At 43.3% G+C, this 16,930-nt stretch overlaps 1 protein-coding gene across 1 annotated transcript in view; it reads right to left on the reverse strand.

Moving 5' to 3' along the window:
- faf1 (Fas (TNFRSF6) associated factor 1) overlaps nt 1–7,232 on the reverse strand; it is a 305,741-nt gene extending 298,509 nt beyond the window's left edge. The window contains exons 1-2 of the mRNA XM_078218550.1: nt 6,807–7,232; nt 2,114–2,182 (exon numbers count right to left, since the gene is read on the reverse strand). Of these exons, the coding sequence (XP_078074676.1) occupies nt 2,114–2,182; nt 6,807–6,848 (111 nt within the window). The 5' untranslated portion in view covers nt 6,849–7,232. The remainder of the gene's footprint in view (nt 1–2,113; nt 2,183–6,806) is intronic.
- Between the last annotated feature and the right edge of the window lie 9,698 nt (nt 7,233–16,930).

The raw sequence follows: 16,930 nt of genomic DNA on the forward strand, positions 1-16,930 counted from the left end.
GATCAGACTTGGCTGTGAGGCACTGCTTGTCAGTGGAAATTAAGACGGATTAAATGAGAATATTAACAGCCATTTCCACCACATCGGCCAAGTTGTAAAAGTCAAAACATAAGAACATCTGTACCAGCAGAAATACAACTGACCACCAGAAGAATACTAATCAAATCTACAACTGCAACACTAGCAACAATCTGTACTTGTATCGTACCTTTAACATTGTAAAGAACCCCAAGGAACTTCACAGGAGTGTTACCATACAAAAATGTGAACTTAAGCTACGTGAGAATATATTAGGACAAGCGACAAAAAGTTTAGTCAAAGATGTAGATCTTCTTAAGGAGCATCTTAAAAGGAGCAGAGGAATGAAATTCTAAAACTCAGAACCAAGGCAAATGAAAGTACATCTGATAAATGATACAGGAATGGACATTGGGGTGCACAATAAATCAGAACTGAGGGGCACAGGTATTGAAGGGTAGCAGGGGTAAAGGAGGTCAGAGATAGGGTGCAATGGTGCCGTAGACTGATCCAAACTCAAGGATGAGAATTTCAGATGAGACATTACCAGATCAGCAGCCAATGTAGGCCAGCAAGAACAATGGTGGTGGGTAAAAGGGATGCTATGCGAATTAGTATATATAGGGAAGAGTGGCCGAAGATTAAAAGGACTGAAAATTAATGGCTGAAGTCAAAAAGTTTTGAATTTATATGACAAGGAAATTTGCAATTATTTCACTTATGATGATCTGCAGTGAAATGCAAATGATTCTAGGTGACTTCAGATAGGTAGAATTATTCGATATCAAGTGGGTTGAAATATTATCTTTGTTTACCTTCTTTTACCATCAAGACTGCAGACCAATGCATTTGTATCAAACCAACAAAGTGGCCTCAGCATTACAGCATTCAATGCAGTTACTGCATAGGATACAGGATGAAGTCCATACCGACATCTGAACATGACATTGTCAGATTATGTACATGCAAAGCAAAGCAAAGGAAAGGACTCTGGCAATGCTTGGTAAACTATTTTCCAAAGTGACCTCTTTTTTAACTCACTACCTTCTCAAGGACAATTAGCTAAAGGCAACATTTGCTGGCCTTGCCAGCAATGCCTGCATCCCATGAATAAATATACAATCTAAAAATAAAATCTTTCGCAAATTACTGTGACACCAGACACCAGTAACCAGCAAAAACAAGAACAGGTAAAGAAAGCAATGGCGGCTCCCCCAGCACCGTTACTGATAGAGATTTTCCACGCTGAGACTTTCTCCTCCCAGCTTTGGCTACATTGCAGGTGGTAACCGTCAGCAGCAGAGGTTGGAAAACACATTTAAAAAGGAAGAATTCATTAACCAAACGTCAAGGTTGCACCAAACTGTGGAAATTTCTCATTTCTGCTGCCTGTATCCATCACTTTGCATGAGCTTAAATTTGTGAAGGGTGGAAGGTCATTCAGGAAAGCACTACAAGAGTCAAGTCTGGAGGTAACAAGGGCCTGGTTGACATTTTTAGCAGCAGATGGGCTGTGGCAGGGATAGAGTGGCAATAGGCATTATTGGTGATGGAAAGCATATAGGGTTAAAGATCAACTCAGGATTATACAGAAGTTGAGGTGGCAAACAGCCTGGTTCAACCTCAAGTAGTAGTCAGGCAGGTGGTTAAAAGTTTATGCTAGGTAATGAAGTTTGCGGCAATGACTGAAAGCAATGGCTTTGATCTTCCCAATAATTAATTGGAGGAAATCGCTATACATCCAATACTGGATGTTGGATGAGCAGCATAAATCATAAAAAGCGGAGAGATTGAGACAGCTTGTGAAGTATTGTACACGTGCAGTTGGAAGTTGTGTGTCAGATGATGCCACTGAGTGCCATCATGTAGATGAGAAATAAGATGGATACAGATTAATTAAAAATGACTTATGCTGTGCCACCAGATACCGCTATATGTCACGCTTCAGCAACAATCCAATCTTACTGGTACAGCAAATTAGTTGTGTTACACATTTTTAACTTTTTTTCAAGAATGCCACAAATTAGTGAAAGACTTCCCGAAATTACTATATGGTTCAAAGTTATTAGTTTCACAATTGTCATCAGGTACTTACCACTAAATCCCAATTATTCTGTTCGAGCAACGTAATAGCTTCATCAATATTTTCAATTCCGGTGCATGCCTACAATAAACAAAAAGTATTTAAAAAGGCAAACATTTGTAAATGTTAGTAACATTTGCTATATGCGAGACATTTACAAATGGTATAACTTTGCATTGAACAACTTGATTTATAAATCTGCATCGTGTAACATGATGCATCGTTTTAAACTGAAATTTGAAATAAGGTGGTAGGGAGCAAGCACTAGAAGAGGTTGCAGTGTGTGGACTAGGGCAGGGGTGGGGGGGAAGGAGAGGAGGTGTGAACATTGCATTAGATCACGATTCAACCATTCAAATTTCAGGGAGTAAAATCAAAGATTATGCAACTTGTCCAAATAATTTAACCAGAGGCAGCTATTGTATCTTGCATGCCATCTTGCTTTATATTGGTTGCCTTAAACTCATACACAACAAAAAAGAAAAGCCATGTATTTATGGCTGTCACAGAATAAATTAACATTGTTGTGTAATTCAATCCCCAAAGCAGCAGTAAAAAAAACAAGATCGTCATCTGATAAAAATGGAATGAATGTTCAATCAGAGCAGCACATGCCAGTTATTAGTATAAAACACAGAGCACCTCCCAATTCATTTAAGCAATTCCAGAGCTGCTTAACTACTACTATAAAATAAAGATCACGTATTTTGTAAATATACAGACAATACTTTGGGAAAGGTATTCACTGACTCACACCACCAGCAAGATCCTGGGATACCCATGCAATCAAGAAAGAATTGAATATATTCAGTTACTGTAAATCAGTAGTTCTGATGGAACATTGCATTACATGGCATAACTTCCCCTGTTGTCTTGAAAGAGTTCATCATCCATCTCAGCATAACAACATTGGAGAAGGTAATCAGACACCCAGACATCTTACAGAACTTAAACCTGCTGCCCAAGTGCAAAACAGGTAGTGATAGGCTGTCCAATATACAGTTATGCAGTCAAACATGAATTGGAATCTACTCAATATTTTTAGCTATATTAATTCAATATCTAGAAAACATAAAAAATAAAGGATTGATTTAAATGGGTGAAAGGACAGCAAGATGGTGCTGTAGAGCACCAAATCACAGTCCAAAACTGGAACACAAGGATGATAAAATCAAACCTGGGAATCAATCTGTATGCCACTCTGCAAAGGGATACCATGCAGAATAATGTTCTGCAATGCAATCTTTGTACAACTAATCCATACAAATAAGGAAATAAACTTTGGTGGCAGCTTGTTCCAATTTTAATTATCTAATCATAAAAAGTACCAACTGCAACAGCTCTCTTCCCACTCCTGCACTGTTACCCCTGGTGTTGCCGAGGGTCCAACTCCAGTCACATCCCACTTCTCATCTATATGCTGCCCCTCAACAAAATTCAAAAACAGTGTAAGCTTTGACATGTACCTCAACAACACCCAGCTTTACTTCGAAATCCAGTACTGGGTGAGCAGAAATTTCCTCCAGTTAGATATTGGAAAGACTGAAGCCATTGTTCTCACTCCCCACCACAAACTTCATTCCTTAGCAACAGTCTAAATCCCTCTCCCTAGCAACTGAGGCCAAATCAAAACGCTCACAACTTGGTGTCATATTTGGCCCCAAGAGAAGCTTCCAATCACATATCAGCACCACATCTCCCTAACTCCACCCGATTCAACTCCCTATTTGCTGCTGAAATCCTCATCCATGCCTTGGTTGCTTCTCAACATGACTTCCAACATACTTCTGACCGACCTCCTACATCATACTCTCCGTAAACCTGAGGTTATTCAAAACTCTGTTGCCAGTGCCCTTAATTGCACATCATCGATGTAACTGCCATGCTAGAATTCAAACCTGGACCCCCAAAGAATAACCCTGGGTCTCTGGATTACTAGTCCAGTGACAATACCACTATGCCACTGCCTCCACAGTTAAGTCAAGAGATTGCAGAAGTTGGGACTGTAAACAAGAGACCTAACATAGGCATTCAAAATTAGAAAGCATTTTGATAGAGGGAAAAATGTTTATCTGACAAGTGGATTAGTAACCAGACATCATACATCTATAACAATTGGCAAAAGAACGAGTGAACTTATTTTTCCCCACCCCCATACAGAGGATTATGAAGTTCTGGAATGCAATACCAGAGAAGATGGTGGAAGAGATTCCATGGGAGGTCAAATGGACAGAAACCCGAAGAGTAATATGTAGGGTTATGGGATTATATATACTGGTGGCTATGCTTCAGCTGCCGAGACTCTAAATGCCCTCCATAAGTATCTGCACCTCTCTACTTTGCATTCCTCCTTTTGAAAGAATTCCTTAAAATTTACATATTTATCTAAGCTTTTGGACACCTGCCCCAATATCTCCTAATGTTACTCAGTGTCATATTTTGTTTTAGAATGACTCTGAAGTGCCTTGGGACATTTTATATTAAAGGCGCTATACAAACACAAGCTGACACAAATATGACAGACCAAAACCCTTCATTGCATGCTGCAAGATTGTGATTCCACTTCCTTTTCCCATGCCATCTGCTCTCACATTTGTTACTCCTTCCAATCACTGTCCTGGTCCTTCTTCTCCTTAAGTGATTCCTTTTCCCTGAAGCTTACCGTTCTGATGTCACTGGTCCCAGCAATGCTGCAGCTTCTTCTGGATTTCAGCCCTACTCTGTTGTCATCATACTTCTATCCTATCCAGATCCTTTCCTCTATACGAGCACAGATCAAAGATTGAACACTGGGGACCTCGCTGGTCTGCATGGCTTTGTTGAGCTCAGGCATTACACTTCCCGGCCAAGTCATCACAGAATCATGGATTAAGCTGCTTTTGGTACAACTAATAAGTGTATCCATATCAAAACATGGAACCTATTTACCCACAAAAGCATTACATACTCCATTTTAAGTGGGTAAAATTAAGCTACTTTAGCAGAACCATCCAACCCTCCCCTTGAGAACATACTGCTCTGATTCTTTGTAGCTGCAAGTAAGATAATTGGCATGGAATCCAGGATGCTGCTAGAGCTTTAAAAGATGAGCACTAGGGGGAGCAGTTTTTCTTCCTCTCTACATCTGGGGAACATCTTGCCCCATTTTATATTGTCACCTGCTTTTTTCTTCCTCATTATTGTCAATATCAGTCATAATGCTTTAGAGGCCACTATTCGGCTCAATGATTCCATATCGACTCTCTTTAAAGCAATTCAGTCAGTTCCATGCCCTGCTCTATCCCTGCAGTCCTTCAAAATTATTTTCCTCAGGTGCCTATCCAATTTCCGTTTGGAATTATTGATCATCTCTCGGCATCATGTTCCAGATCATTACCACTCGCAGTGTTGAAAAGTTGTCCCTCTCATCCTCCCTGAATTTTCTGCCCCAAACCTTAAATTTGTGTCCCCTACTCCTTGTACGATCAGATTTTGGGAACAATTCTTCCCATAACAATCATGAACAAATAGCTAGCACAGACACAATAGGCAAAAGGGCTTTTAGTACTGTACACTTCTGCAGCATATAATCAATGGCTTACTAAAAATAAATTGTAACCCATGGAAAGAAGCTGATCATTTTTCATATTTCCTCCAAAAATTAAGGCTTTTCTGCCTGAATAATCAACCTTCAGTGTTACAAATGTTGATCCTCTGACAAAAATATGATGTTTTTAAGGAATCAGTAAGTTATCAGGGTCAGAAATACTATAAATTATTCACCACTTCATTCAATGCAGTTTCCCAATTCAGTTGCAGTTCTACAACTCCAGTTTTCTCATTTAAATAACTTGTCAAATATTTAACATTAAAGTAGCAGGTAATTTAGGCATCTTGACAGATGATTCCAAAGCACAAGTGTCAACGTACTGGCTCTCTGTGAAACAATTCAGTCAGTTTGGTTCCCTGCTCTATCCCTGCAGTCCTGGTTTTGTGACATTCAATGTTTAGTTCCCACTAAATATTCAGCATTGCTGGGACCATTGACATAAACCAGAATTGATTTAGCTCATAAAAACACCAAAACCTAATAATTCAAACACAATTGCCCAAGACATTTAACATAGGTGACAATGCTTGAAACTCAAAGTACTTCAATGGAAGATCTGTATAAACTGGTTAATTATATTGAGCTACACATCAACTGCACTTTGACCATTCAGCCAAAATTATACAATTTTGTCTACAGCTATTTAAAAATTCTACACAAAACAACTGGACACCCACCCCCACAAAAAACCCAAGCTGTACATATGCATGTCGACAAGTGATCAACTGCATGAGGGGCATCTGTCGCCTTTGCATTCTGTGATGCCTGGGGCTGCTGCTTTCACCTAAACAAATGTACATGAATGGTACTTGAGAAACCAAACATTTAGATTCCTGGTGACATATGAGAATGTTCCGGCAAACCGCACCATTGAAAATATAATCGGTCATATATAACGTTTTTAAAGACGTGTGTACGTGTGGCAAAGAATGGGGTCAGCTACATCTTCTGATGCTACATTTCAGAGCCGCAACATGTGGGCAATTCTTTACATGACAACCAGGTAGCCGCTCCAACACACCCGCCATTTCACACAGAACAGGTAGTAAAGTTTCTCCTCCGTCCACAATTCGCTAAACAAGACGTGAGAAAAGCCTTTGAAAACACCAAATGCACCTGAAAGTCGGCAAGAATCATCTCTCGGTCCATGGCCGCCATTCTGCTGCTTCTTTCCAGTGCGCTGGGCTGCTGAGGGAGGGAGGGAGGGAGATGGCCTCTCGCCAACCTGCCCCTGGCCACTCAGCTAAACCAACACCGAGATGTCAACAGCCTCCCTCCGCTCTGCCAACACTCCCCCCACTACCGCCCAAAGCCACACGCATCGAAATCACACTGCATTATGTGTAAAACCAAACAGAGTGCTGGCTAATACCCCCGGTCAGAATGAGCTTTTCCTCCTCGCTTTACGGCACGGTCGTTCAGTAAATTTGCTTGTCACGCTGTCGTGAAGGGAAATAAACGTCGCGTTTACGGCACTTCCTCCACGTGACGCGGCTGTCAACTGGTTCAGGGACACAGCCTGACTGTGGGCACCTTTCCAGCCAAGAGTCAACCCTCCCTAACACAGAGTAAACCCTCTCGGCACAGAGTGAACCCTCCCCAAACACATAGTAATCTCTCCCAAACACAGAGCAATCTCTCCCCCACACAGAGCAAACCTCCTCCAGCAAAGAGTAAACCCTCCCCAGCCTAGAGTAATTCCTCCCCAGCGCAGACCAATCCCCCCCAGCACAGGGCAATCCCTCCCCAGCACAGACCCCCTCCCCAGCACACAGCAATCCCCCCCAGCACAGAGCAGCCCCTCCCCAGCACACAGCAATCCCTCCCCAGCACACAGCAATCCCTCCCCAGCACAGACCCCCTCCCCAGCACAGAGCAATCCCTCCCCAGCGCAGACCAATCCCTTCCCAGCACAGACCAACTCCCCCCCCCCCCCCCCAGCACAGAGCAATACCCCCAGCCAGAGCAATCCCTCCCCAGCACAGAGCAGCCCCTCCCCAGCACAGACCCCCTCCCCAGCACAGAGCAATCCATCCCCAGCACAGACCAATCCCTCCCCAGCACAGACCAATCCCTCTCCAGCACAGCAATCCCTCCCCAGCACAAACCAATCCCTCCCCAGCACAGAACAATCCCTTCCCAGCACAGAACAATCCCTCCCCAGCACAGAACAATCCCTTCCCAGCACAGACCAATCCCTCCCCAGCACAGAACAATTCCCCGACAGAACAATCCCTCCCCAGCACAGAGCAATCCCTCCCCAGCACAGAGTAAACCATCCCCAGCACAGAGCAATCCCTCCCCAGCACAGAGCAATCCCTCCCCCAGTACAGTAATCCCTTACCAGCGCAGAGTAAACCCTCCCCCAGCGCAAAGCAATCCCTCACCAGCACAGAGTAAACCGTCCCCCAGCGCAAAGCAATCCCTCCCCAGCACAGAGTAAACCCACCCTAACACAGAGCAATCAGTTCTTAGCACAGAGCAATCCTCCCCCAGCACAGAGTAATCCCTCCTCCAGTAAAAAAATCCCTCACCAACACAGAGCAATCCCTCTCCCAGCACACAGTAATCCCTCTCCCAGCATAGAGTAATCACTCCCCCAGCACAGAGGAAACCTTCCCTAACACTGAGCAATTCGGCCCCCAGCACAGAACAGTCCTAACCCATACTAAGCAATCCCTCCCTAGCACAGAGCAATCTCCCCCAGTACAGGTCAATCCCTGTCGCACTCTCCCTGCACAGTAATCCTTCATCCACTACCTCTCCCTACCCAGTGCAACCACTCTCCCAACACGGAACAATACTTCTCCCACTCTGCCTCCCAGCACAGAAGGCTGAGCTATCCTAGTCTCACTCAGTAGATATTTCCCTCTGCCACACCACCTTACTCATCTCCACTCTCCTCCATACCTTCTTTCTCTCAATAATTTTAGTTGGGTGGAGAAGTCTTAAAATCACTACTTCTTTTCATTGTTCAGTTTTATGAAAATATAACTTATTCGTTCTAGTTAAGCTGTCTTTAATTGTGACAAAAACTTACTTTGTTTAGCCTTAGTTGAAATTGATGACTGCAGTAGTTTTGTTTGCTTTAAATTGTGTTCTGCCATATTCCATAAGAGAACATAGTGAATTATTAAAAGGCATTGTTATCCAGCTTTTAATTTAAACACCTTGCAAGCATTCCAGTTTAATGAGACAAACAAGGACAGTAATGGACTCTTTAATTCATTCAACAATTTCTCTCTTTATTTAACCACTTCAAGTACCAACTCGAATATAACAGTTGCAACTCATTAACTCTTTTACTGAACTTTAACTCTTAACTGAACATCGACCCTCAACTGAACTTTAACTCTGAACTGCACATTAACTGAACATTAACTCACAACTGAACTTTAACTATTAACTGCACATTAACTTTAACTGAACAATAACTTTTATTATTTAACTGAAAATAGATACGACTGAGTTTAGAAAAAACCTTGGCCAAGAAATAGCCCCGAAGTAGAATGTATCTTCTTTTCTGAAGCATCCTTCAGGGTACATGTCTTACGATGGTTAGTCTCTATAGAGTTGTCACTGGCAAACAAAGATTTACCCACAAATCCTGCACTTAATTCCACTTGATTCTCTGTCATTCAGCCAACTGTGTAACCAGAAACCGATCATATGGCTTGAACATCCAATGAAATTACTTGCAAACAACGCCATTACACTTACTTCACATGACATGTACCACACATAATGGCAATAAAATTCAAGATCACGATGTCTGAGTCAATGTAAACAACTTCCTTTATTTGACCAACACAGCAAGCTTCAGATCACAGTTCCCAGACCAGATACCTGACTTCATGACCTGCATCTGGTTCTAATTATAAGTTGACCAAAAATCCCAGCATGCTTAACTCTCAGCCAGAATAGCCATTTTAAAGCCATTATTGCCACTGTTGTTAAATCATTGCTATAGCCATTCTTTCTCTGTCTACAGTATAAATGATTATCAATGACTGAAAGTAGTTGATAGCTCTTCTCTGAACCTCAAATGACATTACAGACAGCAAGTTAATTTCATAAATTTAATACTCTGATGACGGAGGCTATATTCTTCTCTAAGCAGACAGTTTTTTGGTATTGTATTGGTTTAATATATGATGTCTGTAACTGCAGGATTAAGATTGTGACATAAGATATGAAGCAAAATCAGTAATAACCATTTTAAACTTGAGGAATTGATTAGAAGTTAATTGTTCTTGCCTCTTGAATTTCTGATTCACATTTTCCTTCAAGGAAATTAGTCTTGAGGTCAAGCTCTCAAGTTGCAGATTGCTTTCAATTTCCTTTAAGTAAACTAGTTTGCTTGGACATAGTGTAATTTACCCCAAAGAGCATTTAAAATGTTAGGTAATCACACTCTATCTTGGAATAAGAGAAGAAAATAAATTGAAGTATTAAAAGCATTAGAGAATTGTGCGTAATTTCAGTACAATGCTGCATTCTCCCATCTAAACATCCATTTGCCACTGATTTTCAACCTATGGAGCTTGGCCTAAAACTTCAGTTCAGCCATTAAGTGTAGTACAGCAGGGGCAGGACTTCCGTCCAGCCCATCAGACAACTTTCTGGCTGAAGGGTCATTCAATAATTAGATACTCTGTTTGTAAGGAGGCAAACATGGCTATGCCAAAGCCAAGTTTCAGAAGTCTGTATTCACTGTGAATCAGGCAGCATTATCAAAATGTTTTGACTTTAATATAACAATTTCACTCCTTTGAACAATTGAAAAGTGTGATAACCCCATGGGGTCCATGGGGAATCACTGATTGATCTCACTGCGGCATTGAGTATGAGTTCCCCTTGTAACAGGCAGTGGCCTGCCCTGCTGGAACTTATTATCAGGAGCCTTTTATAAGGCAGGCCTAGGACTGGGCCTGCTGAACAGTAGTCCCAGGCAGAGACTAGTGTGTGCACACCACAGTAGTTGTTTTACTTTGCATTTTGTAATAAACTATGCTCCTTTCCAGTTTGGCTTCCTGATTCATTACAGTCGTGAGGTGGAACAAGAAAAGTTTCGGACAGCTTTGTCTTTCAATTAACCCAGTAAGACAGCAATGGGGGGATATTAAAAATGCCGCTATTTGGGAAACTGGAAACCTATGATGCAGGTGTGGCGGATTGGCCCCAGAGCACTGAAAGAATTAGGTATTTCTTCTAGGCAAATGGGACAAAAGGGGATGCCCGGCAAAATGTCATCTTCCTGACTGCTTGTGGAGGGTCCAGTGAAATGTGGTGAACTGGTGGTAGCAGTGATAGAGAAATTATCTTTTCAAGGGGTACAGTTTATCCTGGATAATAATATGGCTGGATCACAGGTGGCAGTGAAAACAGGATGAGAATTTTAAAACAGAGTTGTTGACAGACCAGGGGGTGATTCTCCCTTCCCGCTATGCTACTTTTCTAGCAAAGTGGGCCAGGGGAATTGTGCTGGGAGCAATTCACGGGGTTCCCACGAGTGTTCGCACCCCGCTAGCATCTCCCAGTGTTGGATTTCCAACGCAGTCTGCTCCACGTTGGAAATCGGGGGGAAGGCAGGGATTGCATTTAAATGATCCTTTAAGTATCATTTAAATGCTATTAGTGGGCCCGGGACTGAATTTCCCAGGCTCGCTAGCCTCTCCCACCCTGCCAGAATGCTTCACTTCACTTCAGCCGGGTTTGGAGTGGCTCCCCACTTTTTGGGAGCTAGCTGCCTGACCTCACTGGAGTGAAGGGTGGGGTAATTGGGGCCTCCCAGGGGATCGGGCGGTGGTGGGGGTGGTGTCCCCTGGGCATTGGCACCTTGGCAGTGCCAGCCTGTGCCCCCTGGCACTGCCCTAGGGGCAAAGTTTCCATGCCCAGGTGGTACCTCAGCACTACCCACTGGGTATTGGGCAGTGCCAAGGGGGTGGGGCCTAGGAGCAGGGCCTAATGGGGCAGGGCCTAGGGGCAATCGGTGTGGGTGGGGGGTCCCGCTGTCATTTTGCATTGGGGTCGATGGGGACAGGAGGGAGGCCAGCAAACGGGATGGGTTGGGGATGGGGCATGGGTGGGGGTGGTCTGCCGGAAAGGGGGTCTGCCTGCGGGGGTGTCTGCACTGCAGGGGGTTGAGGAGATTGGCACTGCGGGGGGGCAGGTGCTGGGGGGCACAATCAGGTTGTGGGGGGACCAGAGGGGCAGCACTGCAGGGGTCCCCGGCTGGCCAGGGGATCGAGCCGGCCAGCAAATGGGAAGCTGACAGTTCAGGGCCACTGCGCATGTGCAGAGCCCCACTGGTCTCAGCCTCTCCAGTTGGAATAGGCCCCACCCCCTGAAATCTATTGATATTCACACTGGTGGCCTCTGCATTGTACAGAGTGTGGGAGATTCTAATGTGAACTCTCACTGAAAAAAACAGCGTGAATTACTTCAGTTTTCCTGCAAATTCAACACTTAGAATTTTGAGGGGAGAATCCTGCCCCAGGTGTTAATGTTGGTTAGAGAACATAGAAGTGATATGCAAACAGCATTTGGTACTATTTAGGATCTGAATAGCTGAGTTTTGGTTGTGCTCCAGCTTATGGGTTAAACATGAGAGTCCAGCCAGGCGGGCATTGAAATAATTAAGTCTCAAGGTAATAATTGCATGGATGAGGGTTTCATCTGCAGATGAGTTGAGGCACTTCCATCTCTTAATGACAAGTATTAGTTGCTTTCTGAGGTTCAATGAGTTCCATATCTGTTTGCCAGGTTTATTCTAAATCCTTGTCTATCTGAGCAGGAAAAGTAACATCCCTATATTTTAAGACTTACAGAGTATTTCTCCCAGTCTCTTGTTTTAATCATCTCTTGGTATACCTTGCAATGCCGCCAACCATTTGTTCCCCTTTCTCTCAAATTTCCTGTCTTTTATTTCCTTATTAACTCTCCTGCATTCCTTGCATTTTGGGTGTTCTAGCTATCCAAACTGATGTATCAATCTCAGTTCTACAAAAATCCAGTCCTCTGCTTAATGACCTCTGGATGGCACTATAACTTTAATAATCAAAAATAAACTACCAGCCTGGCAATAATATGCTGGATTCTGGTGAATCTTGCTCGGAAAAGACATTTAATAAATTGGATTTTAAAACAGAAAATCTCAACCTATGTAATTTTTCCTTTGAGCGCACTCATTAAAATAATGGATTTTTAAAATATATAAATTATTTCATAAAATATTAAGTTATTTTACAGTTTTTAAAATTTTTTGAATATTTAATTATTTTGCACTAATCTTCTCACCCTCCCCCATTTTCTCATTGAATTAAATGTAATAATTAAGAATGAAGAACATAAAGATTTTTAGGAACAGGGAAAAACATATTGAGACTCACAAGCCCATCAGCACCCATGAACTAAATTATCACCATATCCCATCACTTGAACAAATTGTTTGGACAAGCTTAGCCTATTCCCTTCAATCTATTCTAAATCTCTTCTTCCAAGAAAATGGCCCCAACTTTCTCAACCTTTCCTTGGAATTCTGATACCCCAGGACACCTTGGTTACTTGCCTCTTCACCCATTCAAGGACAATAATGTTTTTGTTATGAGGTGAGGATGCTGGAGCCAAATGATCTGTAAAATACCAAAAACTCCGCTTCAAGTTTGCTTGCAAATGTGACCTAAAGGCCCTATCTGCACCTGAGAAACACTATCTAGTGACAGAGGGAAGTGGTTGACATCTGTGAGCTGGCTTATGCCAACAGTCAATCACCGGCATGGCAACAGGCTCCAACACCACAAACAACAGCCCACAACATCATCTGATAACCACTTTATATGTGGCACTAATGGCAGAATCTAACTCTCACGGATTGCTCTCTTCAACCCTCAGGAAAAGTGCATCATATCAAGTTACTCTATCCGCAACAGATTTGATTCACTGCATATCCATCATCTTACCTCGATGGAAAGATGCCAATAATGATTAGGTGCAAAAAAAACATACAGCCTAGATAAGGGCTGGCAAATAACAACAACATGCTTGAATTGATAGCATGCCTTTAATATGATAAAACATCCCAAAGAATATCACAGGAGCATTACAAAGCAAAATTTGACACCAAGTCACATACAGCAATATACATTGTCCAAATTTTACAGTTGCCTTCATGGTCCCAGGGACATTGGAGGACAGTGTAGCTGCAGATCAAGGTGCAACGCTCCAGACTGGCTTTGAGGCCCTCCCATTTTCCAGGGTGCATAAGAACATAAGAACAAGGAGCAGGAGTAGGCCATCTGGCCCGTCAAGCCTGCTCTGCCATTCAATAAGATCATGACTGATCTTTTCGTGGATTCAGCTCCATTTACCCGGCTGCTCACCATAACCCTTAATTCTTTTACTGTTCAAAAATTTGTCTATCCTTGCCTTAAAAACATTCAATGAGGTAGCCTCAACTGCTTCACCGGGCAGGGAATTCCACAGATTCACAACCTTTTGGGTGAAGAAGTTCCTCCTCAACTCAGTCCTAAATCTGCACCCCCCTATTTTGAGGCTATGCCCCCAGTTCTAGTTTCACCAGCCAGTGGAAACAACTTCCTTGCTTCTATCTTATCTATTCCCTTCATAATCTTGTATGTTTCTATAAGGTCTCCCCTCATTCTTCTGAATTCCAATGAGTATAGCCCTAGTCTACTCAGTCTCTCCTCATAAGCCAACCCTCTCAACTCCGGAATCAACTTAGTGAATTTCCTCTGCACCTCCTCCAGTGCCAGTATATCCTTTCTCAAGTCAGGAGACCAAAACTGTACACAGTTCTCCAGGTGTGGCCTCAGCAGCACCTTATACAGCTGCAACATTACCTCGCTGTTTTTAAACTTCATCCCTCTAGCAATGAAAGACAAAATTCCATTTGCCTTCTTAATTACCTGCTGCACCTGCAAAACAACTTTTTATGATTCATGCACAAGAACATCCAGGTCCCTCTGCACAGCGGCATGCTGCAATTTTTTACCATTTAAGTAATAGTCCATTTTGCTGTTATTCCTACCAAAATGGATGACCTCACATTTACCAACATTGTACTCCATCTGCCAGAACCTTGCCCACTCACATAGACCATCTATATCCCTTTGCAGACTTTCAGCGTCCTCTGCACACTTTGCTCTGTCTTTCATCTTAGTGTCATCTGCAAATTTTGACACACAACACTTGGTCCCCAACTCCAAATCATCTATGTAAATCGTAAACAATTGCAGTCCCAACACTGATCCCTGAGGCACACCACTAGTCACTGATCGCCAACCAGAAAAACACCCATTTACTCCCACTCTTTGCTTTCTGTTAGTTAACCAATCCTCTATCCATGCTAATACATTACCTGTAACACTGTGCACCTTTATCTAATGCAGCAGCCTTTGGTGCGGCACCTTGTCAAATGCCTTCTGGAAATCCAGATACACCACATCCACAGGTTCCCCATTGTCCACTGGGCACATAATGTTCTCAAAGAATTCCACCAAATTAGTCAAACATGACCTGCCCTTCATGAACCCATGCTGCATCTTCCCAATGGGACAATTTATATCCAGATGTCTCACTATTTCTTCCTTGACGATAGATTCAGGCATTTTCCCTACTACAGAAGTTAAGCTAACCGGCCTATAGCTACCCGCCTTTTGTCTATCTCCTTTTTTAAGCAGTGGCGTCACATTTGCCGTTTCCCAATCTGCGGGAACCACCCCAGAGTCCAATGAATTTTGGATAATTACCACTAGTGCATTTGCTATTTCTCCCGCCATCTCTTTAAGTACTCTGGGATGCATTCCATCAGGGCCAGGAGACTTGTCTACCTTTAGCCCCATTAGTCTGCAGCTACAGACTGCCCCAAAGGAGGGGTTTCCATTCAAAATTGAATTTTTCTTAATTTAAAATTAAAAATGTTGCATTCAAGTTTGGGCACCCTCCCTACCACTTATCTGAAAAGGCTTCCTCAGTGCCGGGATCATTCCTATTTATCCCCCAGTTTTGACAGCATATGCACTCATCATGCTTAATTGGATGGTGAACCTGCCCTATTGGCCATTAAATGACCAATTCGAGGAAAATCGCAGCTGAGTGACTGTTTCCACTCAATGCAGGCTTCTGACCCCCATTTGGAGATATTACATTTAGTTTCCTCATCTAAATCATCAATATATATTGTAAATAGCTGGGGTCCTAGCACCAATTCCTGCTGTACCTCTTCAGTCATTGCCTGTCATTTGGAAAAAGACCCCTTTATTCCTACTCTTTGTGTCTTGTCTGCCAACCAGTTTTCTATCCATCTCAATAGACAACCCCTAATTCCATATGCTTTAAATTTACACACAAATCTCTTATGTGGGACTTTTGTCTAAAGCCTTCTGAAAGTCCAAATAAACCACATTCACTGGCTCCCCCTCATCAACTCTATTAATTTCATCCTCAAAGAATCCCAGTAAATTTGTCAACATGATTTCCCTTTCGTAAATCCATGCTGACTTTGTATAATTCTACCATTGTTTACCAAGTGCTCTGGTATAAAACCTTTGATTATGGATTCTAGTCGTACGACCTTACAACCACACCCAGCCCGGAGAGGTGAGGTGATAAGGTTGGGCGAAAAATCAGGTTCAGGCCTTGGTTTTCACACCCCCCACCATGATTGTGCCAGAAACAGGCAAAGCCAATTTAAATATAAATGACATAATTTTGAACGTCATTAACATTCATCCAGGCTCGCTTACCTTTACCACCTCACTGACCGAGGTTCTCCCCGATGAGAATAAAAATATGGTCTCTATCAACGGGGACCAGACATGATGGCCTCCCCGGGGAGATGAGAGGCCATTGAAAACCCCTCCGGTGGTCAGCGGCAGGGCCAGGCAGTGCCCATGGGACAGTGCCAGCCTGAAATATCTGCCTGGCACCCTGGCACTGTCCACCTGGCATCCTGGCAATGCCCACTGGGCACCATTACTATGCCGGGGTAGTGCCAAGGGGACGGAGCCATACTGGGGCAGAGCCAGAGTGGGGTGGAGACTTGATGGGGTGCGGGGAGACAAGCAGGGAGCAGGGGTGGAAGGAACTCTGCTGGAATAGGAGGGATGGGGGAACTCTGCCAGAGAGTGATCAGCAATCATGAAGGGAGGGAGAGCAATCTGCAGTGTGGGGGGGCGGGGGAGGCGGGGGGGCGGGGGGGGGGGGCGGCAGGAGGCGGG

The sequence above is a fragment of the Mustelus asterias genome, chromosome 8, assembly GCF_964213995.1.
Source record: "Mustelus asterias chromosome 8, sMusAst1.hap1.1, whole genome shotgun sequence".
In the NCBI taxonomy this organism is placed as follows: Eukaryota; Metazoa; Chordata; class Chondrichthyes; order Carcharhiniformes; family Triakidae; genus Mustelus; species Mustelus asterias.